The 26,094-nt window shown below is 38.9% G+C and overlaps 1 protein-coding gene across 1 annotated transcript; it reads right to left on the reverse strand.

The window, feature by feature from the left end:
- Nucleotides 1–1,050: 1,050 nt before the first annotated feature.
- Nucleotides 1,051–25,882, reverse strand: rpa1 (replication protein A1). The gene is made up of 17 exons (XM_056757634.1): nucleotides 25,721–25,882; nucleotides 25,326–25,373; nucleotides 24,868–24,946; nucleotides 24,376–24,484; nucleotides 24,113–24,201; nucleotides 23,660–23,728; nucleotides 20,360–20,477; nucleotides 20,171–20,273; nucleotides 20,016–20,084; nucleotides 19,564–19,756; nucleotides 18,882–19,018; nucleotides 18,107–18,255; nucleotides 12,683–12,812; nucleotides 6,678–6,854; nucleotides 5,730–5,837; nucleotides 5,333–5,419; nucleotides 1,051–1,719 (listed from the first exon to the last, which is right to left on the reverse strand). The coding sequence occupies exons 1-17, from the start codon at nucleotides 25,751–25,753 to the stop codon at nucleotides 1,615–1,617; spliced, it is 1,803 nt and encodes a 600-aa protein (XP_056613612.1). The 5' UTR covers nucleotides 25,754–25,882; the 3' UTR covers nucleotides 1,051–1,614.
- Between the last annotated feature and the right edge of the window lie 212 nt (nucleotides 25,883–26,094).

The raw sequence follows: 26,094 nt of genomic DNA on the forward strand, positions 1-26,094 counted from the left end.
TTAGAGCTCAAACCTAGACGGAGGCCGTTTCTATGGTTACATGGGGTTGACGGGCACGAAAAAGAGTAGGCCTTTGTACTTGTAAACATCCCTCAACAAGCACCGCAGTTTAATGTAGCTTAAGAAACCGAATAGTACACATTAAAACTACAAATAACACCAGGCCGGGGGGGTGAAGAATGTGCCTGCCAGAGAAAGGATGAAAAAAAAATATTGTTGGCCTTCACGTACAACAAAGAGCCGCTGATGTGTTCTGCCCAGGAGAACACCAAAAAAGAGCGGTGTTTATTTTGTGATGCACGTGTTTGCTCATGGGGGTTTGTACCAGAGGATGACGTGAGACAGCTGAGGGGTAAACGAGAGCCAGGGTCTGTATAGAAATACTGTCAGTGTATATAAGAGATTTTAGTATGCAGGAAACAATAGGCCTTGCAAAAGAACATAAAAAAAATGACACACACAAAATAGAAGTGTAGTATAGGAAGGCAGGGAGTATGTAACCATTGTGTGCATTGAGACAAATCTGAAAACGGGTGGGGAATTATTGACAACATTACAATACGTGTGGGATTAACATGACATGGTCAATCTTTTTTTTTTTTATATTATGATTATGGTCAATACCTTTGTGGCACCTCAAATAAATATTTTTACCCAAGCAATCACCTCAAATGAACACATTCCCTTTAGTAAAATTGTAGTAATACAAAAATTGTTGACATTGACAAACACAAGATATGAATTTTACAATCAATGATCAGTTTTACTGAACAGCTGGTTGCATAATTCTGCTGATTACAATGTAATATAAGTAGCCAACACCATAACATCCATTCAAAATTGCTCTAAACAATAAATTTGGACCATTTCCAAGCTAATAATTTCTTAATTTTCTGGACCTGCTTGTTATTTGAGATAGGTCATAAGTGATATGGTGCTTATGTTAATACTTGCATTAGTATAAGTGCAGTAAAACCTTTCTCTGTCAGCTTTAGGCTCCCAACCACCCTTGCATATAGAGTTCAAAAGCATCAAACAGCCACACAAACGTACTTCAGTACACAAACAGCTTTATTACTTTCCTAACAGAAACAGCAGAGAAATACCGTGCACATATATAAATATGGTGTGTGTCTGTGGTAAGTACTTTTGGCTCAAGTGAGAGTGTGTGTGAGCTTATCAAGGTTCTGCAGGTCCATTTCAGGCATTCTAACAGAGGATGGGGCTGTGTTTTTCTCTAGCCAAGCTAAGAACATAAGATAAAGTGTGTGAGTGTACACTGATGTGCAGTTCTCCAAACACTCTAAAATCCCTCCTTGACTTTATCACAAAATATGTTAGCAATTTCTAAACAATACTTCAATATTGGTCCTTCCAATCAGTGCCAACACCGGGGGAAGCAGCATGAGCTATATGAATTCTGCAGTTTTTTTTATATAAAACTAGATATAAATGGCCAAAATAATACAAATTGGGGGAAAGTACAGAGTCCACCAAGAAAAACAAAAAACTCAATTTAAAGAGGCGGCACAATTAGTATGTACAGGATACTGAAACAAACAAGAAGTGCCACACTGGTACAAGTTTTGTTCCTCGTGACTGAAGCAGTTACTTCTACTGTGCGGCTGCCTTTCTTATGTTGATGATCAACCTCTTGCTGTATTCTCTGTGGTCCACTGGCTTTGCCTCCACCACCGTTACTTTAATGCGAGATTCATCCTATGGAGACAAAACGGAAATGATTACAAACCCTGAACTCACCTCCATGCAAATACACTTCTATGGCCTCAAGAGAGCAAGTGTCTTCTGCTTGATTATAAACAGTTGCTGTTTTTAAGCGTAAATCGATCACAAGCACAGTAAGATGCCAGAAAGCAAACGAAAGCAGAAGATGATCTTGGGAGAAAAGAAACCCAAGTTTCAGGTTCGAGCCTTCAAAGAGCTGTACAAACAATAAGTACGTATAATAAACCAAAATCAAATATTTTGGAAAAGTGATGAGTATCTTCTAATAGGGGTTCTCAAGTCTAGCACAGGAGATCTATTTTCCTGTCAAGTTAAGCACCAACACAACTGAACAATCTAATCAGCATCTTTAGGAACAAATGCGTTCAACTGCAGCACGGCTGCTTAACTTGCTTGATGTATTGCGTAAAAGTACTACAAGACTGATTCAGAAGCATATATAGCTTGCGCGGTTCTTTGATGTCATATGCCGATAGATTTGCGCAGCGCTGCAGCAAGTTGAACGCATATGTTCGTAAACACGCTGAAATGCTTGTTCAGAGCAGAAAAATGGATCTCTCGGGCCAGATTTGAGAACCCTTGTACTAATAAAACCTGTGAAACTTCTAAGTCCATTAGTTTAACCTATAGTTTAGCTTAGTTACAAACCTATTTAAGTCGCAAATGTTGGCATTCGTGTTTTCAAAGGAAAATAAATGTGTTTCTATGCGATACTCCCTCAGAGACACAGTGCAAATTATTGACTCCCACTGACAGACAAACTGCTGGCTTAAATATGTGAATCTGCCATATATACAGAACATTAATAAGCTGTGATGAGATCTCTCGCTCTCCCTCTTCCACTCCAAAAACATGAAACTTAAACTATATGCACAGGACTCAGAAGATTGTGCTGTTCTGGTATTTCTTAATTATGTTCAAGAACAAATATTCTTAAAACCTGAGCTAGCAATGTGGTTAGTCAATCACAAACTCTACTGCAGCAAATCTTGACAAACACTTTCATTTTCATGTCGACCTCACCAGCAATACATCCAATCAGACACTCGCCAATTTATGAAAGATCACACTATCAATCATACATCTTTAAAACATCTGATTTGACCTTCAGAAAGCTTACCGTCTCTTATGTTCTCATTACATTCTCTGTACATGTGATACAACAATATCCAGCAATGCCATGGCTGGGAATTCAGATACTGATACAGCATTTCAGATGAATACTAATTTCCCTGCAGAATAATAAATTGCATTACGCAGACCAACTGCAGCTCTGCTATAAGGCTAACCAGATTACAGAAATAAAATAGCTAATCTAAGGCTATAAAATTATATGTAGGCTAATATGAAACGAAGTCAAATTTAAGTTCATTGGTATTTTGATAAGTAACATATGAATGTGAACTCTAATAATTGGGTGCAGAGGCAACGGGAGAGGAAAGTAGCACTGGGTCTTCTCAAGTTGGGTTTATGAGCAGGTAGGCCTGTTGCAATAGTCAATTTATTGACTTAACGCGCGATATATAAACTTGATGTCGGTAGTTTTTGGTGATGCAATATATGAGCGTCATTCATGAAAAATTTGTAAATATATGAGTAAACTCAGAGTAATTTGCACGTAAAACAGACCTAGCCTAAAACTATCCTAAGGATTTACAAATACTTTGTAAACATCAGATTTCGTAGTAAAGTGTGTGTATGTTCACGAGTTCCAATCACTCGTAAACAGGGCGCGCATGCAGGCTCATTCACAATTAGCATTATCCCCGCCTATGAATTACAGCTAAGTAAAAATTACGTATCTCGTAATGCTGGAATCCTCTGGACTTCATTCTCTGGTTTGGCTACATTGAATGGCATAAATGCAAAATAGACTAATCGGCTACATGCTTACCAATAAATCAACCAATCAAACTGAGTCCACAAAAGCGTTTTTAGCCAGCTAAAATAATGATACCTGGTGCTTTTCTGAAAACGACCAGCTGGTGAGAACGCTTTGGAGGCACTGAGCGTTATTCTAGAGATGCGTGGATGCTGTGATTTAGAATCTCCACAACAGTTAGCATACTTGTTACTAGTACCTTATTTCGAACAATATTACTTAATATGAAAAAGCAGTAACCATTAATAATAACTTCTCGACTGTTGTGTATGACGGTTAGTCAATGTAGTGTTTGTCCCGCCTCTTCTCCACTGTGATTGGACGGCTGTGTAAAAAAGGACAGTGATGAGCAGCTCTGCTTTTTACCCAAAGTTAAAAAGTAAAAATTGCTTAAAGAATTATTTCACACAAGAACGTGTGAAATATTATATACAATATTATTATCTCTTTTAGCGCTGCCCTCACACGGGGCAGACAGCAGCAGGTAAAAAGACTTGAGGAGTTATATTGTATTTTCCTGATGAAAAAGCCATTTCAGAATACTGCAGTAGGACTAGTCTGCTTGGTGTCAAAGCCGCAAGCCTCCCACTACAATATGAAAACAATGGAGAGCGTGAACAAGACACTCTTCTTTTAAATATGCTTAAAACACAACTGATTAAAACAAAAGCCGCATTTGGAGCTCTTACAGACAGTTAAGTTTGCCATGTCAAAAGTATGAATACACCTTAGACGAATTTCAAACAGCGTTTTTGTTCCTTTGAAGGGGAATTCACAAATGAAACATCATTCAAAAAGTCGTTCCAGATAAAGAGACAATGATTTTCATTGCTCAATTGGGCAAGTGTATTTTAAGTTCACATTATGACATACAACCGTTCTGTCCTCTCCAGAGTTCACATATCAAGGGCTTTGCTTGCCATAAACTTTATCATAACGGCCTGTAGCTTAAACCAACCAATTATAATGAAGGACTGGAACTAGTTTCATTAATTTTATTTACACTCCAGTTTACATTCCAATTTTAATGTCCAAAGATCCTACTAAAGGTTTTAATTCTTTAAAATGGTGTACTTGAAATTTTGTATTATCATTATTTAATCAGTGCCATAAAATATTTATAAAATGTCAATATTATTGTCAATCGCAATTATTTCAGTAAACAAAAAGTTGCTATCGTGACAGGCCTATGAGCAGGTGTGTATGAGAAAGGGAACATTCACCGTTAAAGTGCGTCTGTGTTTCTCACGGCGAGGACCAATTTTCATCACCAGCAACCGTAATAAACAGACAGTGCATCAATTTCCATAATTCTCAATCACATCAAAATGTGCACAACACATGGCACCATGTACACTTTGTTTAGCAAAAAAAGTTGATTCAGTTTAGCGTTCAAAAAAGGGTGTTTTCCTTCTCTCTTTCCGTGTAAGCAATTAAGCAAGCATTTCGTTTTGCAAATTAAAAAGAAAAGTGTTTGAAAAACACATCAGTGTTTCCAACTGAAAGCTGCTTTCGGAGCGCTGGAGCTCAAAACATTTTTAATTCTTCCAAAACTAAAATTCAAAACAATATAACATTTTTATGTTTTAAATGTTAAAACATTTATTTTATTATTCATACAAACCCGAGTTTGTGTGTTTGCACACAACTTACAGTTTAATCTTGATATGAGAAATTCAGATTGAGCAGCAGTGGAGAACTTACGTTATATGTCTCCAGCTTGACTCTGTTCCGGAAGAGAAAAGTATTAAAGTTTGCATGCTGGAAGACCTCATCAAACGCTGCCTCGTTCTGCAAGCAAAGACAATAGAGCGAGACAGAATTACTACAACGTTCAAAACAATGTCATGTAAATGGACATTATGTTTGTCTATCAGTGATTGTTCCAATAGAGACTTGATCAACCATTCAGAGGAAACCTTGTTAAAATCCTTGGGTTTGAAAGCCTTTGTCATAAAAACGAAGATTCCAAATTCAGACACAATATGCTGCTTCTCGGAGTGTCTTTGTACTACGCCGGCCAACCCTCGAGGCCACGCTTTCATGTATCGCATGAAGGGAAAGCGTAGAAAAATAGAATGAGAGCAAGAGTAAAACTTACAGAGTCCTTGAGTTGGCCGAGATAAGCTGCGTTTTGGCCTAGAATGGTTTCGGCGCTGTCTTGAAAGCACATCACCCATTGGTTGTCTCCAAAATCAGCAATGTTGGCCTGGCAGAGAATTAGAGGGCTATTAGCAATAACACAAACAAACAAAAACGCTTCATTCACACTTCATGCCTGATGATTCTTTATAAGACCCTTCCAATAAATATAGGCTAAGCTGAATAGGCCGTTTTGGCAGTGTGGATGGGAAAAGTGAGCCAGGTCATGCACATCTGAGTCAAACAGTCAAGGTAGGACAGCAATGCACCGAGGGTAGACAGGAGGAGTAACAAGCAATCGAGAAATCGTCTCATTTCAACACGGGATGTCTAAATGAGCTATAATATTGTAAAGCTGCTATTTTTAAATCCTTTTTGGCTGCAGACCAGCAGGAGGAAGGTAATAAAGCTTAATTTGTCCATTCCTGGCCCATTCTAGAAACGACGGGCAGCATTAAATGCAAAAAAAGCAATTAACAAACACAGACTGAGCTGATTAACAGCGAAACAGAAATAAAGTGGCCTCAAATGAGCAATGAATTTCAGAGCACAAGAACAGCAATAGAAACAAAATATTTCAGTCATTAGTTTCAGAAATTACTATTTTGGTATAAGAAGGGATTTACAGATATTTATTGACAACAAAGCACAAGTTCAAATAATTTGTCCAATCCCATATTAATAAGAAAAGACAAGAGACATAGCAACATTAACCATAACCAGCGAGAAGCATTGTGAACTTGTTCCTTTGATAACCTGTTACAAAAACGTGTAAAAATGGTGTTGACATTTTATCTGGTGATTCGTGTGGCTCAAAAAGGTATATACTTTCAAACGGCAAAAGACAGCCAATGAATACTGACTTGTATTTAAAAAGAGGCTTAACATACAAGACAGAGAGTCTTACCGAGAGCATGAGGCGATATTTGAAGTCAGGGGATTCTTTGTCACATTTCTCACAGCGGTACATTCCATTCTGCTGGTCCACCACCTTCTTGTTGCAATCTTTACTGGGGCAGGCCTGATACAAGCAGTTCTCTTTACGAATGTAGACTATGGTGCCCACGCAGGAGAAATAATCAGCCTGACAACAGAGGACAGATGAATAAATAACCAGAAAACTGATTTAAGTTATACAGTATTACCTCAATGCCCTTTTAAACATTGTATGAAAGTTGAAAGAGCCTGTAGAACAAAAAGGTGATGCATTAAACGAATCTAGGGTAAGCTTTAGCTGTTCTATTATGCTTTTTTTCCACACTAACAACCCCAAGGTCACAGGTCCGATTCCCAAGGAATGCACATACAGAATAAATGTAAAGGCTGAATGCACTTTCTCTTTTATAAAGTTTTAAATACAGACCTTACACAACATAAAACATTGAACTTGAACAAATAAAAATTATAGAACCGTCTGCTTCGAAAATTGGGCCAAAAATGAAATGCAGAAAAAAACTGCCCGTATTCGTTTTAAAATGGGATATGCAAAGTATAGAACATGCATAAACATAAAGGACTTCAGTGCAGGGCTGGATGCCGAAGGGAAACCGCAGCCGTGAAGCACCTGGAGGGGAGGTCAAAGGGCCTGAGCTAAATGTATTCAGAAGACACAATAGGACAGAAACACAAAGCCACTGAAGCTGCAAACGAAAAGGGAAACGCTAACATATTATGAACTATTTTACGCAGTTGACACTTTTAATGAATTCAGTATACTTGGTGCCGCATGATTTAGATTAGAATGACAGAAACAAATCCCAAGGTTTTCCATGTTTACTTGGGTCAAATTAATATCTTAAATAAAATTATATTAGTATGTCATACAATGAAAAGAATTAAGGTTAAACCACTAATTTCGAGTACTTGGTACGCAACACTATTTCTTTATTCCCCTCGTGTTAAATTTAATAATAGCTTTCCTGTAGCTCAGTGGTAAGAGCATTGCATTAACAAAGCAAGGTTGTGGGTTCGATCCCAGATCTATAAGTATAAATGTATAGGATATTGCAATTAAAGCCTGCCAAATGCATAAAAAAACATTTTCCAATGCTATATAATCTGTCCTAGATTTTATTAACAGGGTTTCAAAAAATTAAAATAAAAACCCATCTTCAGTTGGCACCCCATTCATGGGATGTTCAGGCTTTAAAATGCGCAGAAAATTGTGCTTTTGGGGTCAAGAGAAAAAAGGAGAAAGTAAAAGTTTTAAAGAGTCAGTAAAGGGCACCTTACTGTTGTACACGCATCACAGACAGAAAGACAGACGAGAGAGAGACACAGAAGACGACAGATTACAGGGTGGAAAAAGGGTCAGTGGCTGGACATGAGCATGACACTGTTCTGACAGCTACTCTTCACAAGCGCTCTAGGAAACACATTAAACTGAGCTTCTCCTACACACACACGACATCAATGTTTACTTTCCAGACAGCGCTGATGAGCGTTCCCAGATGAGATTGGTCTTTGCAATGACCTACAATGGGCTTAAGAAACTCTACCTTGGAAAATGAGGTCTTGATTCATATTTATGCTGTAAAATTGACTCGTTAATGAAATGCTAAAGAAATCGAACACCCTGACTTTTCCGGGACTGAGAATCAAGCCGGTCGTGATTTCATCTCTCTTTAGACCGCAATCTACACGGTGCCTCTGGCAAAGTCTTAACCCCACATTTTCTAAGGAAATGAGCAACGAAAACAAAAATAAATGGTGAAAACGTGTTACTACTGTAATTGATTTCTCTCTTAACAGGTTTACTGCTGACCACTCAGTTATTACGCTTTGAGAATCCGACCCCAATTAACTTCTGGAAGGGGTGGAATTGATATTCCGTGTCGCTTCAAATAAATAAAAAGCCTCTGTGTAACTGAACGACAATGGCATAGAGCAGAGAGAAAAAGGCGAGCTATTCAATAAGTGAAATATCCCTGTGAATTACTGTCGTTTCACTTAGCGCCAAAATCCCTCAACGCGTCTCGCTTCTCTGAAATACAATAATTAATCCCGTAAATACCTATGCAATTATTGTCACATTTGCTCCAAAGATAAATGGGTCCTGACAGAGGATGATGAACAGATTTTTCGTTTCCTATTGCCTGTCATTAGGGTTGACAACTGTACTTATTCTAACACAGCATAGGATATCAGGGAACGAACTGAAAGTGCTTCATTTCATTACGCGACTGTGGCACAGTGGGATAGGAAACTGGGACAAACTTTTTTGCTAGGAGCGCCGTTAATTACAGGCAATGGACAGTGTGCTTTTAGCGGCTTCAACTCGTATCCTAACAGATCTGACGGGATGAGACCCGGGTGACAGCACGAGTGCTTCTCATCACAGAGAGATGTCGGGGCCAGTGGGCCTTTAGGGGCCAGGTATTAGGGAAGGCTGTGCACCAGTGTGAATATAAATAATTCATTTAAAACCCTCTCAAAACCGCAGGAAAAAGAACAGAGTTTGCGGAAGGGAACACTCAATAATGACAGAACAATAAAAATAGACAACACCAGGGCCTAGAAGTCCCATTCGTTTTCCAGTAGCTCAATTTAATGCTACCTGTCATTTTAAATGCTTATTCTGTTTCTTTGACATGGATCTGTTGTTGATTTAAGCATCCACACAATACCACATGAATACATGCATCAGTCATTCTACGTGGCCGTTATACCTTGTGAGTGATGATTTAACATTCAGCAGCAGTGTCATGCATGTCTCTGTGCTAAATCATGCCTTCTGGCAAACATACTTCAAAGATTTACAACGCCGAGAAAACAGTCCGGTTTTCTTTCTGCTTTAATAATTGATGCCTAACTTATGTGAAAATGGCTCTCCCATTTTTCATTCTCTCTTCTGATATTGTGAAGTTTCGTTCTGCGCTCACTCTTCATCATTCTGCTGCACCTGATAAACTCATCATTTTTCACTCTTCTATAGACATCGCCTCTTTGATATTGCCATCCCAACACAGATCCCATTTCCCATCCCTCACGCATAAATAAAAACTGTTATGTCGGACGAAGTCTGTGTGTGACTGTCAGGACACGCCTCGGTCTGCGTAGTGTTGTGATACGTCATATTCACGTGGTGGCAGTGATGACAGGGCGAGCCTAACTCTCTCTGTTATGCTTAACTTTTGATCTCGGCTATGAAAATTAGAACCCGAAAACAGAACAGTTGCCCTTATACAGGAACTATCATCATATGCTAGGGATGGTCATTTCAAGTTTTGGACAGGTTTTAAAAACGATTACTCTATTAGTTGGAGATTAATACAACACTATAAACAGAAATTATGCGGCGCGAAGAGCAAATGCCTTGTTCGGTTTCATTTTGTTTTTGCTATCGCACTGCTCACGTGAGGTGTAGACAGTGTCAAATGATACCCAATGAATGAATAAGGCATTTATATAGCGCTTTATAAAATGCATTGGGTGCAATCCAATACACAATAATCATTTGAGGGGGGTCTCTCCTCAACCGCCACCATTGTGCAGCATCCACCTGGATGATGCGACAGCAGCCACAGTACAACGGTACATAGGTGGAAAGATATATAGAGCCAATTCAGAGGGAGGGGATTATTAGGAGGTCATGATTGAAAATGTGACCAGTGGAGGGAATCTGGCCTGGACACCTGGGTTACACCCTTACTCTTTACGAGAAGTGCCATGGGGTCTTTAATGACCACAGGGAGTCAGTCGGTTTAATGTCTCATCCGAAGGACGGTGCTTTTTGCCGTATAGTGTCCCCATCACTATCCTGGGGCATTAGGACCCACACAGAACACACGGTGGCTGGTCTCACGAACACCATACCCAGCAGCAACCTAGCTTTTCTCAGGAAGTCTCACGTCCAACAGGGCAACAAGGTGATATGAATCAAACTTGTAGTAGATATGTTTGTGTATTATAAACACATAAAAAAACATCTTTGGGAAAACAAGAGGTTTATTAAATGCTTGTCTGGGTGGCTTTTCAATAGAAAATGCCTCCACATTTATGATTTATGACAGATTGATTTTGCATTTTATAGTACAATCTATAGTTCAATCTTTTAATTATTGGCCTCAGTAAATGGAGTCCTGCTAATCTCTCTTCTCCATCTTTGTGCTGAATGAAACTAATGCTTAAGCACACACATAGGAAAGATGGGAAGTGCATTATGGCTGATTAATGAACACGGAGCCGTGTAACCGTATAGCTAAATGACACTCTCCAAATTTTTCAAAAGCTATTTGCAGCATTATTTCATGTTGCTTTATTCGAGCCAAATTGCAAAAGATTCTTTGAGAAGCGGCTTTGCATTGCACTCACTACATACTTTCTGCTGAGCCCATGCAAAAATAGGCTCGGCTTTAAATCTCTACCTGCTTTTGCGCTCAACCTGTTAATATGGTTGGCACAATGTATACTAGGGATGGGAAGATTCATTGATTTGTACTTGTGCATCGGCATACAAGGTAATGATGCGATGCATTGATTTAAAAAGTTGTTTATCAGATACAAGTTGCCATTTTCATTTCGATGCATGGTTTCTAACATATTTGCATCGGTGTAAATCAATATGTAGGTTGATTTCTCTGAACTGTTTCGCAAGCACGTTCTGTCATCACTGCCGCTACGTGAATATGACGTATCACATCACTACAGAGACCGTGGCCTGTCCTGACAGTCACACACAGACTGCGTCCAACAGCTTAGTGCTGGCTTCAGAGAGTGCATTCCAAGGCAGAAAGGCATTAAGGCACATCCAAATACAACGTTTGCTTTAGTCCCTGTCTCATGAGTGACCAATGTCTGATAGATTTTCAAGGCAGCGTAGATGTACAGTATCATTTAGCTGTAAGATTAGCTGTAGGCAGCTCTGCTCACACCAGCATGACGCAGAGTTAGCAAACAATTAAAACTTTTTTCACTCCCCGCTGGCAAACAGCTCTGCTTGTTCCAATGCAACAACTGATGCCTTTTTTATTTGTAAACCTATTTAGCGTTACAAAGAACGAGGGCTTCCAATACCTCCACCACATCAAGACGTTAGAAGTCAGGAGGCATTTAAGTTAACCATTACAAAACTCCTTCATAGCATCACACATAAAGCACATACACTTTGTAGACATTAGTTGGTTCAAGTATGTTTCAAGTACATGTTTTACAACACAAAAGTAGACAGTAGTCTGTGCATTACTATAATTTCTTGCACAAAGTCAAGAAGAAAGGTTCTAGTAAAAGATAATATGATACACATCAGCCTGCTAAAAAGGAGATGTATAAGTAAGAAAGGTTTTAGTACATTACAATATGATATACTGCATACAACTGCCTACTAAAAGTATTTTCTTTGAGGAACTTAAACGATTAAATCCTAATAAAGTGAGCCTGACATATAACTGTGGCAGGTGGGGACCTGAATGAAATATAATTGTGGCAACTCAGAAAGAAGATGGACTAATAAAAAAGGTGATATCATGTGAAACCTGATTGGTAGCAGGTGATGTCAGATGAAACATGATTGGTTAACAATGTGAAAAACAACTTGTGGTACTGTATAAAAGATGGAGTCAGATATGTATTCGTTGGGCATAGTCAGATTAACTCGGTGTGCCTCACTTTGCTTGCTCGAGCAAATAAAGATTAAAACTCTTGAAAACTGGCTCCTTGGTCTTTGTGATTTCTTTCTGCATTGGACAGCTGATTTTGCATCGACATGCGCTGCATTGTAATAGGTATGAAACGTATCGGATCGCATCGGTAGGTGCTTCATCCGTCTCTTTAATTTATTGTATCGTTGGCTATGCATTGACATGCGTATCCCATCACCCTATGGAGATGCACATCCCTAATATATACACATCCAGCATAAGGCTGAAGTGAGAAGCCTTAAATCTCTCAACTCTTTCCATGCAGGAATCATACCTTGTCTCCGTGGCCCAAGTTTTCGTTCTTGACTTCCAACAGTGTCTTCCAGTTTGTGTTTCCACCACCGCCTGGTCCCCTCATCTCAGTCATAGACTGACCATCGATAGCATGTCCTTCCTTATCATACCTGTAAATACACAAACAAACTCCACTTAGCCTTTCAAGCTGGCAATCATTCAAAATTAATTAATACTTTAGGCATCTGTTATTTTTTACACAAAGGCAACAGCTCATTTTCAGGCAGACAAGTAGCCGATTTCTCAAATCGGATCCACAGAAACAGAAGCAACATCCAGTGGCTCTTGCTATGGAGATTCATGCTGAAAACAGCACAACGGGCACTTGGGCTACTTCTGAAACGAATCAACAGTATAGCGTCGGTAAAGGGAGATGGGGTCAGGGATGCAACGGTGAAATCAGAAACCCATTTTCACTCACTACCGGGAGGAAGAGGGAGGTGGAGAGAGCGAAAAAAAACAAAGCCCACTCAGGTTGAAGCAGTGTGTCAGAAGAATCGATACAGCGTTCTAAATGTACCAACCGTAGGGCTTGGAGCAGAAGGGGTAGGAAGGCGTGGCTGGGTAAATACAAGGGTTCAGGGCTCATTCTGGAAGTATGACTAATTGAAAATATCCACATTTATGGAGTAGCACAAAGCCTGATTCCTTTGGTCGTGTCAGTTATTTCTATCTGAAAAATGAGTTTAATTCCGTAGCGTGGTGCCTGGACTCTTACCTCCCCTTTGTGCTCCTCTGTTTATCAATAAGAATTCCCTAAACATAGAGCTAGTCATGCTTTAAAAAAAGGATCAGCCTACTCCTGATTAAAAAAAGATTTTTCCCCTCAGCATTTCCGAGAGGCTTAAATATAAAGCGGGCACATGACACAAAAACCAGACATTGTCAAAAATTGTCTTTGAGTAATTGATACTACGGTGGAATAAAGAAAAACAAATCGTCAATCTTGCAGATGAGTCATAATAATATAATACGGATTAAACCAGTCCAACACATGGCCAAATCCTGATGTAAATGGCTGACTGGCCTAACATATGAATGAAGGCCAATGCCATCGTAGGCAGTATGAACAGCAGAAAAGCAAATTGGAAATGGCATGAGATTTAAAGGCATGGAGTGACAGGCTGGAGCTCAGCGCTCCGTGGCTGAACTGAGCAGAACAGACAACAAGAGGAAACATTCTAGATTGGCCCGTGAACGTACAGTCATGTCAGAAGGAATGAGGCGCAAAAAGTGAAAAACAAACACGAAATGTCCCCGGCTTTGTTTAAGCACATGTACAAAAATGCATAACAGCAGTATGTCATAATTTGTCATTTTTCACCTTGGTATTAGCCATCACAAGGACATGCGATAGCTTCAAGTTCCATTTTAAGAATAATGTGATATAATTTATATATAAAATATGTGGTTATGTTTTTAACCACTTTGACATCGGTAATGTGACGTGCAAGAACTATTTTGCATTTAGCATGAATGAGACAGAACTTTTAAAATTGCAATTTCTACGTTCAATACAACCACAAATAACACCTGAAAGCTACTTTTATCAGTGAAAAAACAAAAGGTCCTAAAAGTAACTTTTCAAGGTCCAAGCGCACAACCAAACTCTTTCAATCTAAGTCACACAAATGTTTAAATCTCATCTCAAATTGTGTTTGACGGCGATATCTAGTGCAAATACAAGGAGTGCAAGAGACAGACAGACTCAAGAGTGTGTGTTTAGGTTAATAACGCATGCTGGTTGGAAGGCTCTGACAGGTGGGGTGGAGGCAGGAGAGCTTCCATTGCCTCTGTAAAGACTGTTAAGATGAGCCAGTCAAGAGTAATTGGCAACCTATGAGTAAGAGTGCATCAGCGAATGAGAAAGAATGATAATGAGGGCCAGACGTTGCGCGAGAGCGGCAGGGTGAGAAGAACCGAAGAGAGGCGTGACTGACGGTGGGGGTATGAAGCCCATTTTGCAGTGAATGGCACTGGATCTGTGATGCCATCTATTGGTCACAATAAAGAATTGCATTATAACACAGGCACGTTTTCGGTTTATTTAGCTTCATTAGAGGTAACAAATACAGATAAATCAGATGATAGTGGGGTATGAAAAAATTATTCGCAAAAATTTTGCCCATCTGACAGGTTATCAGAATTGCTGTTTATTGTGTCAGTCATAAAGTCTACCAACACCCTTGTCAATTGACGAAACATTAAGTAAATATTGCATAAAAATGTTAAACTGAATTGCGCATTTTACATTTACATTTATGCATTTGGCAGATGCTTTCTTCCAAAGCGACTTACATTGCATTATCTTATTCATTTGTATCTATGTGCAATCCCCTGGGATCGAAGCCACAAATTTTACATGATGCAATTATGTATCGCTCTATATCATGAATATAAGAAAAAGTAATTGCCAGTTTAGGAAGTAGCAGAATGTGGCAATAGCACTTTATCATGAAATCAGACATGGTTATTCTCTGATGTCCAAATATAACCCAAGCTTGGACGATTTTACAAACCTACTGCCGACAAGGAGTTTCTATTCTGTAATATTATTTACAAGACGGGATGAAACCAGAAAAACATCGATTATACACAAAGCAGTGCATGTCACAGTTAATAAAAGTAAAAAAAATAAACATCTGAATTAAATGTACACAACTTGATCATAATTTGATTCTTAAGCCCAATGATATTACAGTGGCTCTCATACTCGAATTGATGCCCCCAAGCAACAAAATGCAATTCTTCCCTTCAGACTTCATTTAACAAACATATCAAATATGTTACACCGATGAACACGTTGCCTGAAAATGCTGAAATACACAAAAAGGGATACCTCAATAAACAGTGCTGAACACTCTGCGCTCTGAAGCTCGTGAGAACTGAGGATGCTCCATCAACATGATTAATGAGATTGACATTAAATGGCGGAGTACACGCTCAGCTCCACAATGACTAGACTTCAAGGTTAAATCCCACTGGGCCTAAAGCTTAATAGATCAAACACGGACACCTTCATTTATGTCCAAATAAAACTGCTTCCACTGTGACTTTTTTCAGAGAGATAAAAAAATATAAATGCAGGGTGGTACCTGATATAAATTTATTAGGATTTAACTGGTTTGTAAAATTTATTAAGAAGGGTAAAAAGAATGATATATTTATATCATGATTGCTATATTTATGCAAACATGAACAACAAACAATGCAAATGACAAGTAACAGTAAGAGTTCAGTAAAAGATGGCCATAAAAATCTAATAGAATGTCTTGGGGTCAATAAAACAGTGCTGTTGTCTTTATTGTTAAATATGGGCAGCAAAGCTTCGAAAGCTGTAAAATAAAGTTATAACCGAGACGGTAGTTAGTGGCCGAGGGCTGCTACAGTATGTCAAGTGGCAGGAGTCCAGCAGCAGCAGACCTCATCAGGGTTTCAGGGTCAAAACTCCCTCACTTCTACAGCTCTGCTAATTGATGGACATGTATTGAATTCACACTGGCCTCCTGGACTTCCAGAAGGTCGGCCGACAGGCTATGTTCTGCACACTAGTCCATGATATAAAAGCTCATTATCTCGGGACTCTCCAAGTGAGAAGAGGACCAACGCGAGACCGGAAACTGACTTCCTGAACTTACCTATGACGGGATCAGCAAATCGTAAGCTTTAGGCCCGATTCACATTTTGCGTCTAAAACCAAATGGAAAATGCGCCTCTTTCTCTCTTCAAATTACCCGCGGTGCGCTCGCGGTTCACTGGAAAGTTTAACTATTTCCATCTCGATGCGGCGCCGGCCGCACCTTGAAAAATGTGCGTGCTGCACCGCATGAGCGTCGCAAACAGAGTCACGCCCTATTTACGCGCACCTGCTGTGTATATACATTTAAAATAAGTAATATGCTCATGGAAAACACGCGAAATGTGGATCTCGCCATAAAATGCTTAACACTATTGACAGTCATCATTAACATCCCACAGAATATACTAAAACATCCTATAGAAAACCCTATGTCGTAATAGTAATAGCTGAAGATATTTCTTTAAAGATCTTTGGTCAATTATTGGATGACATTTACAAGTCACAACAGCAGAAAAAAGTACGAAATGTAAGAAAAATTAACTAGTACAGACTAGTTTGTTACAGTTACAGACAGTTGGTACAAGTCAATTAATAATGAGAGAAAAACAATAAAAAAATCAGTTTTTGAAAGCCTAAACGGTATTAAACCTGAAAACCGGGCATCAGACAGTCATGGTTAAAGTGATGTTTTACAAACATGGATAAAATGGATGAGAATGTCCCATTCTGCAAAATACCAAATACATCAGTATGAACTTATCCAAAGGAAGCAAATGTATAAAGATGGTATTCTGAGGCTGATGGATTGCCAGCAGTGCAAGAGCAAAGGGTTAGCGATCACACAGCAATGTTTAGTCACATTCCACTGCCCTCAATATCCAGATAAAGCTTTTAGATAACCAAAATAATTACCCTCTGAAATTGGTTGACTACTGGCTGGCGAAACTGAGATTTTAAACGCTTGTCAAAATAAGCAAAAAGTATGACAAAGTAAATTCTGCTCTGCGTTGCTGTTATGAACCGCTTTCATATGATCCTCAATAGTGTTATTTCAAGGCGAATAAATTAAATGAGGGGAGAATTTGACTGAAACATGTCAGTAAAAATGAAGAGTGACCTGCAGGAAGCCGCAGAGTATGACCCCCATATTATGCATAGGCACTACGTTACTTATGCAATAGCTGCGCCAGGCCTGTCTGTGAGATACTTTAAAAACTCAAATCATAATTTGGCAGTACTAACAAATATCTCGACAAAAGCATCAGTCTGCTGTGTTTCAATTCCATCAACAGCCATAGACAATAAGTCCCAGATGACTCTTATTATCTGCTAAATGCATGTAAATGGAGGATCAGGAAAACCGCTCTTCAGAAACAGGCATTCATCACACTATCTGCCCACCTGTGCGGAGTATGCTCTATAAGCGTTTATTTCTAAACTGTCCCTCAACAAGACATTCAGCACCCATCTTTCCTGCATGACTAAACACTCCCATTCTCGAAGGACCTGATTCTTGGCAAGGATTAGCCATCATTTGCATTCCTATATCAGCCTGAATGCTAAGCCCAGCAGAGTAGTGCAGATAGAGCTAATCTTGATATCAAAGGCATGAACATGCTCAGTCTCTCTGAGCTCTGGAGTGTGTATTTCAGTGTCTCCGCTCCTCTGTCCCAATTCTCACGAGCAGAGAAATAAAAACAAGGCAAAAACAGCATTTGTTTTGTCTTCATTGAACACCGGCATGGTTACACCTTTATGCTCCAATTCCAATACTGTACAATTTGAGAATAAAAGCTTAAAAGGGGGAGAGGGAAAACCACTAACCAGCCTCGCAGTTTGTATGCCTCCGGTAACTCAGGGTTGATCATAACTGTGCTGCTGAATTGAGTGGAGAGGGAACGCCCACCGAAGTCAGACAATCTTGCCCCCTTAATAGCCATAATGGGCTGCCCGGTGCCATCAAATGTCTCTGCCTGCAGAGAGAGGGAAGAACAGAGTTGCTCCTTGCTCCAAGCACTTGCTCCAAGACATATTTTCTGCTGGGCATACACTTTCATCGTAAAAGTGCCCTATGTTTTTTAGCATAACACAAATTTGGGTGATTGTAAAAGATTCCTCATGTCATGGGATACATTTGTGCACTTATTGTTTTGTTACAGATCTCCCTTGATAAGAACTATGGACACATACAAACACAACCAACATCATAATAAATGAAGACAACCCATGTTTCTCTCCAAGGATTGGAGCTCATCAGATGGTAGAAGAGCTGTTTATTGCAGGATGTCGGCATTTAGATGCGGGTGCCAAGCAGATAAATTCAAATTACACTGCTCAAGTAATGCCATCTGTCGTCCACACACAGACTCTGCAGGCTTGGGCAGGCTAATATAGCTAAAAAAATCACTACCTCTGTCAAATAAGACGGTTTATTCAAGACTTAAATAAAATGCACTCTTTTTGCAAGTGGCAAATTTAACAATTCATTTAAATAATAAAACAAAATGTTTTAAGTATTACCAATATTCAAAAAACTAGGCACTGGATTATATAAATGCAGATTAATTAATAGAAGTGGTAAATTTGATCTCTTACGTACATCATTACCCCACATGGTGAGCTGGATGACTCTGCTAGACATGTCAATCAGTTGGATGTTCCTCTTGGAAACCTCACGACTGTTCTTGGTCGTGATGCGAGTCACATCCTCCACAGATTTACACACTCCGATCACATCTGTAGATAAACAAACAGTGCACAGGTTTACAATGAAGCAACTTCCGCGATCTTTCAACATGAATAAGTTCGGCATGAAAATGCCACTTATCCAGAATGTAATTCCACAACACCCGTCAATGCCTCATTGCAGCACGCCATCTTAATCCTCTCCTATCAGATGCTGTTATGAAATAATTTAGGTGCCATTAGGAATGTGCCGCAAATCACTGCCAGCACCCGACTCAAATCTCGCATAAGAAATCCGACGGCCGCACCTCGCCGTGCTCCGACTGGCATTACCATAATTAGAGGCATACTTATTGACTTCATTCAACCAGTGACAGAATTTTCTACCCTGTATTCCGACTGGGACACAAAGTCAATCTGCGCCACAGCCCATTACTGTCATAGGCGTTATTAATATTGTGTTCATCATCAACGTTATTATTACCACAACCTCCTGGGCCTCGACGCATTTGTTGCGCCTCCGCGATACGCTCCCCGCCTCGGTTAATTATTTAAACGGTGGTTATTGATGATGGCAATCACGGGGGGATACTCACCTACGATGCTGTCTTTCTCTCGGGACTCCAGATCAGCGATGGAGACAAAGTCACACTGCAACATAGGGACATCTGCGCTGTCCTCGCAAGGGATGATGCTCGTTTCACCGTTGAGGGTCATCTCGTAGTCATTCTTTAATGACGTGAACTGCTTGTTGGCAATCTTCAGGGTGCCTTTGGAAATATAGTAGACCTGAGGACAGCAACAAGGAAAAAAACATCAGGTGACTGATGACTTGAAGTAGCAAAGTGAAAAGCTCTTCTACAATTTGTGATTATTGACTTTGTTAAGTAAATCCTGTGTTAAAAATGTGTACCGTTAAATATGAAACGTTGACACACCAGAATAGATCTAAACATCACTTTTTACAATCAAAGCACTGTAATGTATTTTCTTCTGATTCATTTTGCACCTTACTTCCACAGCACACAGAGAGAAAACACTGTCTTACTTTTCCCTGTTCAATGAGGGAGTAGAACTTTTCCACTTCCTGATTAAATCCCGTAGCTCTGATTTCTCCCTATAACAAAAAACCATCAATAACATCTCACTGTACATTAATACCATTACAATCTGTTTCACCATCAATTATCTTTCAAAGCTTACGCTCTCGTCCACAAGTTCCATTGAGAAGAGCTTGCCGTCCCCCCTGGAGTTACTCCAAGTGCGAACGCTGCTCTTGTTGGTGACGCGGACTCTAACAGTCCATCTGGAGAGAAAAAAAATGCTCGTTAATTATATAATCAAAAGGGAGAATGAGAAATTAGTGTTTTTAAATGAGATGTCTAGACTGACTTTGACTGGTAAGGGTTGAGGCTTGCAATGGGCACTACTTTCGAACTTCCACCAGGAGTGTTGGGGGCAGCCATGGGCTTCTTGACAAAGCTTTGAGGAGGGCCTCTTTGTGCTGAACCTATCAAAGCAGAGGAGAGAGATAAGAAGTTACAATCCCTGTCAACAACACACAGTCTAAAAGCATCACATTCAGTTCAGCTACAATAAGATAATCTAAGCACAAGCAACTAGTACCAATAGTAAATACAAACAACACAAAGCTTCGGGTTTCTTTAATCAGGTTCTCTGGCATTATGTCTCAAATCATCTCATTCGTTTGAGCATTTTAAATTAAACAATTTAATAGTTATCAAATAACTTTAGAGCTGCAGATCAATGTTTGGTAGGTGGTTTAAGTTATTGGCAGCATGTTTCTCATATTAACATCTGCTTTCACTTAGTCTTACCGTGCAAATATTTCAAGAGATGTTGCAAAGAGCTAATTTAGTTTTTTCATTGAACAAAATGTTGCTTGCTAGCTTTGGAAACCGTTGGACAGCGATTAGTATTCAAATTTGTTACCATAGATACCACTTGTATACGCGGCAGCTGACACCTGAAAATATTGAATGTTTACAACCTTACACCGCATCCTAACCAAAGGCGATGTGATGAGATTCCTGCCATAAGCAATTAGTCTGTCCATCCCGTACACGAAAAAGGGGCGTGATGCAACAATCAATCACAACACACAGTCAATGGAGTACAGGCTGGCAAATCTGAGAATTTAAACGCTTGTCAAAATGAGTAAAAAGTATGACAAAGTAAAATTTGGCTCTGCAGTTTTGTTATGAACCCCTTTCATCTCATCCTCAATAGTGTTATTTCATGGCAAATAAATTAAATATAGGCAGAAATTGACTGAAACATGGACAGGTGAGCTGTTAAGTGGCGAGTATGACCTGTCACCAATATTATGCATAAAGGCGATACATATCAATAAAATGTGGTTATGCAATAGCTGCGCCAGGCCTGTAACTTAACTTAAATCATAATTTGGCAGTACCATCAAATATCTTAACAAAAGCCTCTGTCTGCTGTGTTTCAATTCCACCACCAGCCATAGACATTCCTGCGATAAGCAATTTGTCTGTCCACACCGAACGCCAGAAAGGGAAGTGACACAACAATCAATCACAAAACACAGCCAATCAGAACAGTTTTTCTTTGTCCGCACACCCTCTCAGTTGCAGCTGAAGAATACACAAAGAGAGATGCATCCTGTTTTCACGACTTCAGTGATCTCACAAGACGCTTTACTATAATTTTAGAATCTAAAGGCAGGTAATGAAAAGTATATATCCTGTCCTCAACTATGTCTGGCCATTAATATTCATGATAGGGATGCTCATTTCGATTAATTTTTCCTATTCGAGAACCAACGCTAGTTATCAGAACATTAACCGTTAACTGATAAGATTTTAATATTACATTGGAATGAAATAAAAATACATGCTGTGTCTCATTTCGAAGGCTACGTCCTCCGGAGGACGCGGACTTCGAAATGAGACACAGCTACAGTTGACGAGGGTCTGTGACAGCTTAAAATAAAAATTCACAGGTTTATTTAAACATGCAAACAGCAACATAACGAAAAGATCAAAAACAGCACCTGCATTCACATATGATCACATTTTCACGAACCTGCAGCATTTTTGACAATGGAGAAAAACTAAAATAATATAAATCTAATGCATAAAATTAAACGGGTAATAAAATAACTTAAATATTGAACAAATTATGACAAAACGAAAAACACAGTAGAACCGGCAAAGTTTATACTTATTCATATTTCACATTCGTATTTTTACGTAACGTCTACAAGAAAGCAGGAAACCCAGTTTTCTCCTCCTTTCCAAAGTGCACGGGGGGCTGCTGATGCAGCTTTGCTAAGCTTCATTTCGCTGAGGTGTAGACACGCCGGGAAGACAGAGAATGTCACAGCGCGTTGTGAGCGTGATTGACGCGAATCTACATTTAAAACAACAAATTTGAGCTCGAGCAAATCTGTCAGTGCACTCTGTTAGGGGGACAATCAGATGAATTATACTTCTCAGCAGCATAAAAGAGGGAAAAAGTAGGTTGGGACTTGAATGGATCACCGGAAGTCAATAAAGTACTATCCAAGCACTCGCTTTTATGCAGATAAAAGATGTAGTGTGAAGGGGAGGTTAATGTTTTTGGTTAAAGATTATGAGGCCACACTATTAAAAAAAAGTGATAGCTCAAATAAATTATTTAAAATAAACACTGCAGTATTACGCCTTGTCTACGCCGGACCCGACAGACGTGCCGCATCTAGTGTGGAATTTATTTAAATTATAATGGGTTCTAATGCGTTTCTAAACTCTTTTGTCGTGTTCTGTCACGTCAGAATATAAAGTAAATGGCCTGATAAAACATTGGATTGATTTAACATTTTTTATTTAAAAAAGTATTGTCGGGACCTTCGCCGCAAAAAATATAGAGACCCCCGCCTAAAGTCATAAACCTAGTGGAAACACTGCTTGCTGAAGACAAACTTTATTTATTAACATTTTTAATTACGAATTGTATTAGATTTAGGGTAAGGGTATTTTAAATGACGCATTTTATTAGGTTTAGGGTAAGGGTTTGGATTCACAAATATTTCACAATGATAAATTGCAGGCGTACACTAAATGATGACATTGATAAGCGCAAAAGTTTACCAGTTTACAACTTACTCTCCAAATTGTGGCTAAGTATATAAAGTGGGAGGAATTGGATCTGGATCCAACCTTGCCCCCTGGATATTGTGTTCTGCAGTGAGAGGACCATCTCGAATTTTTACCAAACTTGTTTTTATGCCCTTAGGGCACTTGAAAAATACACAAGAACACTGTTTGTTTGCTTTTGAACATATATCAAATTGTATGTTTACATTGTTTGAACTTTGTGCCCTGGAAGGATTGTGTTTTTTACAAATTAGGTAATAAACGTTTAAATCACTTCTTTGTGTCTAAAATATGCTTGTAATAAGTGGGATCTTGTAAATCCAGCCATTTACCCCTTCTATACGAGAACTTATTCCGATTTTTATTATACACTCAATTTAAAATACTTTTAATTTATCAATGTTTTACCGTTAATCAGCTACTTTTAGAGTGAATTTTATTCCAACAATATTGTTTTCATAAAAGTTGTGGAATAATCTCTGATATTCTCTTAAATTAATTTTTATAGTTATCATTCTTGGTGTGAACAAGACTATGAACTGAACCAAGATTTCCATGAATTTACCATCACTTCCATTCTGAGGCTGTATGTGTCGCACCACAGGAGCTGCAATTTGTGGAGCCTTTGACTGACCTGTAAACCAGAGAACAATTGCAAAACTTAGACAAATGTCAGAAACATGAAGCACACTGAATATCTAAATACAAGTGACAAACAGGAGTCTTTCCAAAACAATAACACGCTAAAGTCTCATTCTTGATGTAGGCTTTCAAGGTGTTATTCAATCTGAAAAATTACACCTGTTCTACCATGCATGCAACAGGCAAGATGTGACAAAATATTGGATGCAGCACGACAAAAAGCTTGTTCTTAATGCCTTCGTCGCCACACTCGCGTCTGTGGTAGACCGGGTGTTAGATTAGACCCGACTATATTATCATTGTGCCGAGTACAAAGCCAAATAAAATGCAGTTACATGAAAAACTGTTTAATTAATTTGTTTTAATGCACTCTCACCCTCCACATAAGGATTTGGGTCTCCTATTTTTCCTCCCATTTCCTCAGCTGTCTTGACCACCTCCAAGTCTAGAATAACCACAACACGCCTGTGAAAAGCATCAGAATCAAACACCTAATATTACACATCAAAACAAAACCATATAGAATCGCATAACAAAAGCGAGTAAATCAACAGTTAAGATAATGTAATTAAAGTAAATATATTTATAATATACAATAGCGGCAGAGACAACGGTCTAAACCTAAAGATGAACCCATACCGTCCGTCCTTAAGAACATTGGTGACATGCCGTTTTATCAAACAGACACAATTAGGAGCCAACTGATCCTGTTCAGCCATGGGATTCAGCTGTGTGGAGAGCATGAATGCTGCATGTAGGAATAAAACCAGACAAATCAGATATGAGAAAGATAGCACAAATGTCAACAGCCTCCGTGAAATATACTGCACATCACAGAAGCTTGCATTTGCTGGATAAAATATACATCAAAACGACAAAACAAACAATGCAAAAAATTGTGCTTACATTGATTATACTGATTACATGTATACAGAAAGTAAACCTAACCAAAATATGTTTTGATACAATATTATACTAATAAATCCCACTATTCTAACCTAAGCACTGCTGTGCACATAAAATACAGATTATTCTCATCTGTTGCGCGTAGATATTTAAATGAAAAAAGTTTTAATTGAAAGACACAAAATAAGCCATGTTACTATAACTGAAAATCCATTTCAGACTTACAGGACATTGTGTGAAGCCCGTCACTCATCATAAGACGAAAGCGGGACAAACCATTGCCTCCATCAAGTTTACGAATATTCTGCAAAGAACATTTGACATCTTAAAGACATACAACAAGCTGGGTTTTTAGCAAAACATTATTGTGCAAGAAAGGTAACTACAGTCAAACCATTAACAAAATAACAGACAAAACACTATTTTAAGTTAAAAACTACTGGGTTGCAGGGAGCTATATATTGGGTATACAAACTATCTGCGCTTTTCTGTATAGCTGCTTTAAAGTGTACTTTAAAAAAGCACAATACAAATACATCTGAACAGAGTAATACCGTATACTTAAAATTAGATAATGTGTTCTCATGTTAGTTCTCATCAAATTTTACGAAATGTAACACTTATAATGTTGTGCCATAGCATGCATCCAAGAGGTTATTAAACATTTAAACGTCGACATTTACCACCACTTGAAGAACAGGGCTGCTGACATCCGTTCCTTTAGTCAGGGACTAAAAACAAAGAACACATCATGCACAACGGAAAGCCCATGTTTAATAAATCAAAATATCTTCACAATATATGATCAACATAAAACAAGAGTCCAAAGATAACGCAGGCTTTAACTTTACATGCGTGTCCTATTGTGTTGACAAATACGGGCTTGCAACTTCATTAAATAACTAAATACAGTGAAAGCATGCAAACAGGGGAAAGCTAACAACTTTTAACATAGTTATAATCAACGATTATACCATAAACATATTAAAACCAGTTTGATACTAACTTAGAGGATGGAATCCGCAGGCTAAATTAGCTAAAATAACGTGTCTGTAACGGAGCGTGTTGTGATTCTTACCTCTATTGCCCCCTCTGACAGTTTGACCGTCATGTTTTATTTAATGACGGGTTTTGGTTCGAGTCTGAATGTTAAAATCAAAATAGTCCAAGAGCGCGTCAGTCTGCGTTACTGCTAGCTCTCCTCGCGCCAAGTTTCTCCAAACCCGCCAAAGTGCGCCACACGCGGTGACGTGTTTCCGGTTTCCGCTAAATGTCAAAATACGATACATTGCCCCATGTGCGGTCTTTAGCTGTCTGTTGTTGTCAGTTTACAAACATAAATGTACATTTGTAAAGCCCCTCGCAGATCAATTATTTTAAAAATCAAGTTTCAATATATGTGAAAAAGTTTAATATTTTGGATAAGCTTTTGTAACAAACATCCTCCTCTAC

Source organism: Triplophysa dalaica, chromosome 9 (genome assembly GCF_015846415.1).
Source record: "Triplophysa dalaica isolate WHDGS20190420 chromosome 9, ASM1584641v1, whole genome shotgun sequence".
Taxonomy (NCBI): Eukaryota; Metazoa; Chordata; class Actinopteri; order Cypriniformes; family Nemacheilidae; genus Triplophysa; species Triplophysa dalaica.

Coding starts and splice junctions, on each gene's coding strand:
- rpa1 (XM_056757634.1), bottom strand. CDS start 25,753: ATGACGGTCAAACTGTCAGAGGGGGCAATAGAG. Junction 24,485..24,867: donor CGGGCTTCACACAATGTCCT/GTAAGTCTGAAA, acceptor TCCTACATGCAG/CATTCATGCTCTCCACACAG. Junction 20,478..23,659: donor GCCTCAGAATGGAAGTGATG/GTAAATTCATGG, acceptor CTGCTTTGATAG/GTTCAGCACAAAGAGGCCCT.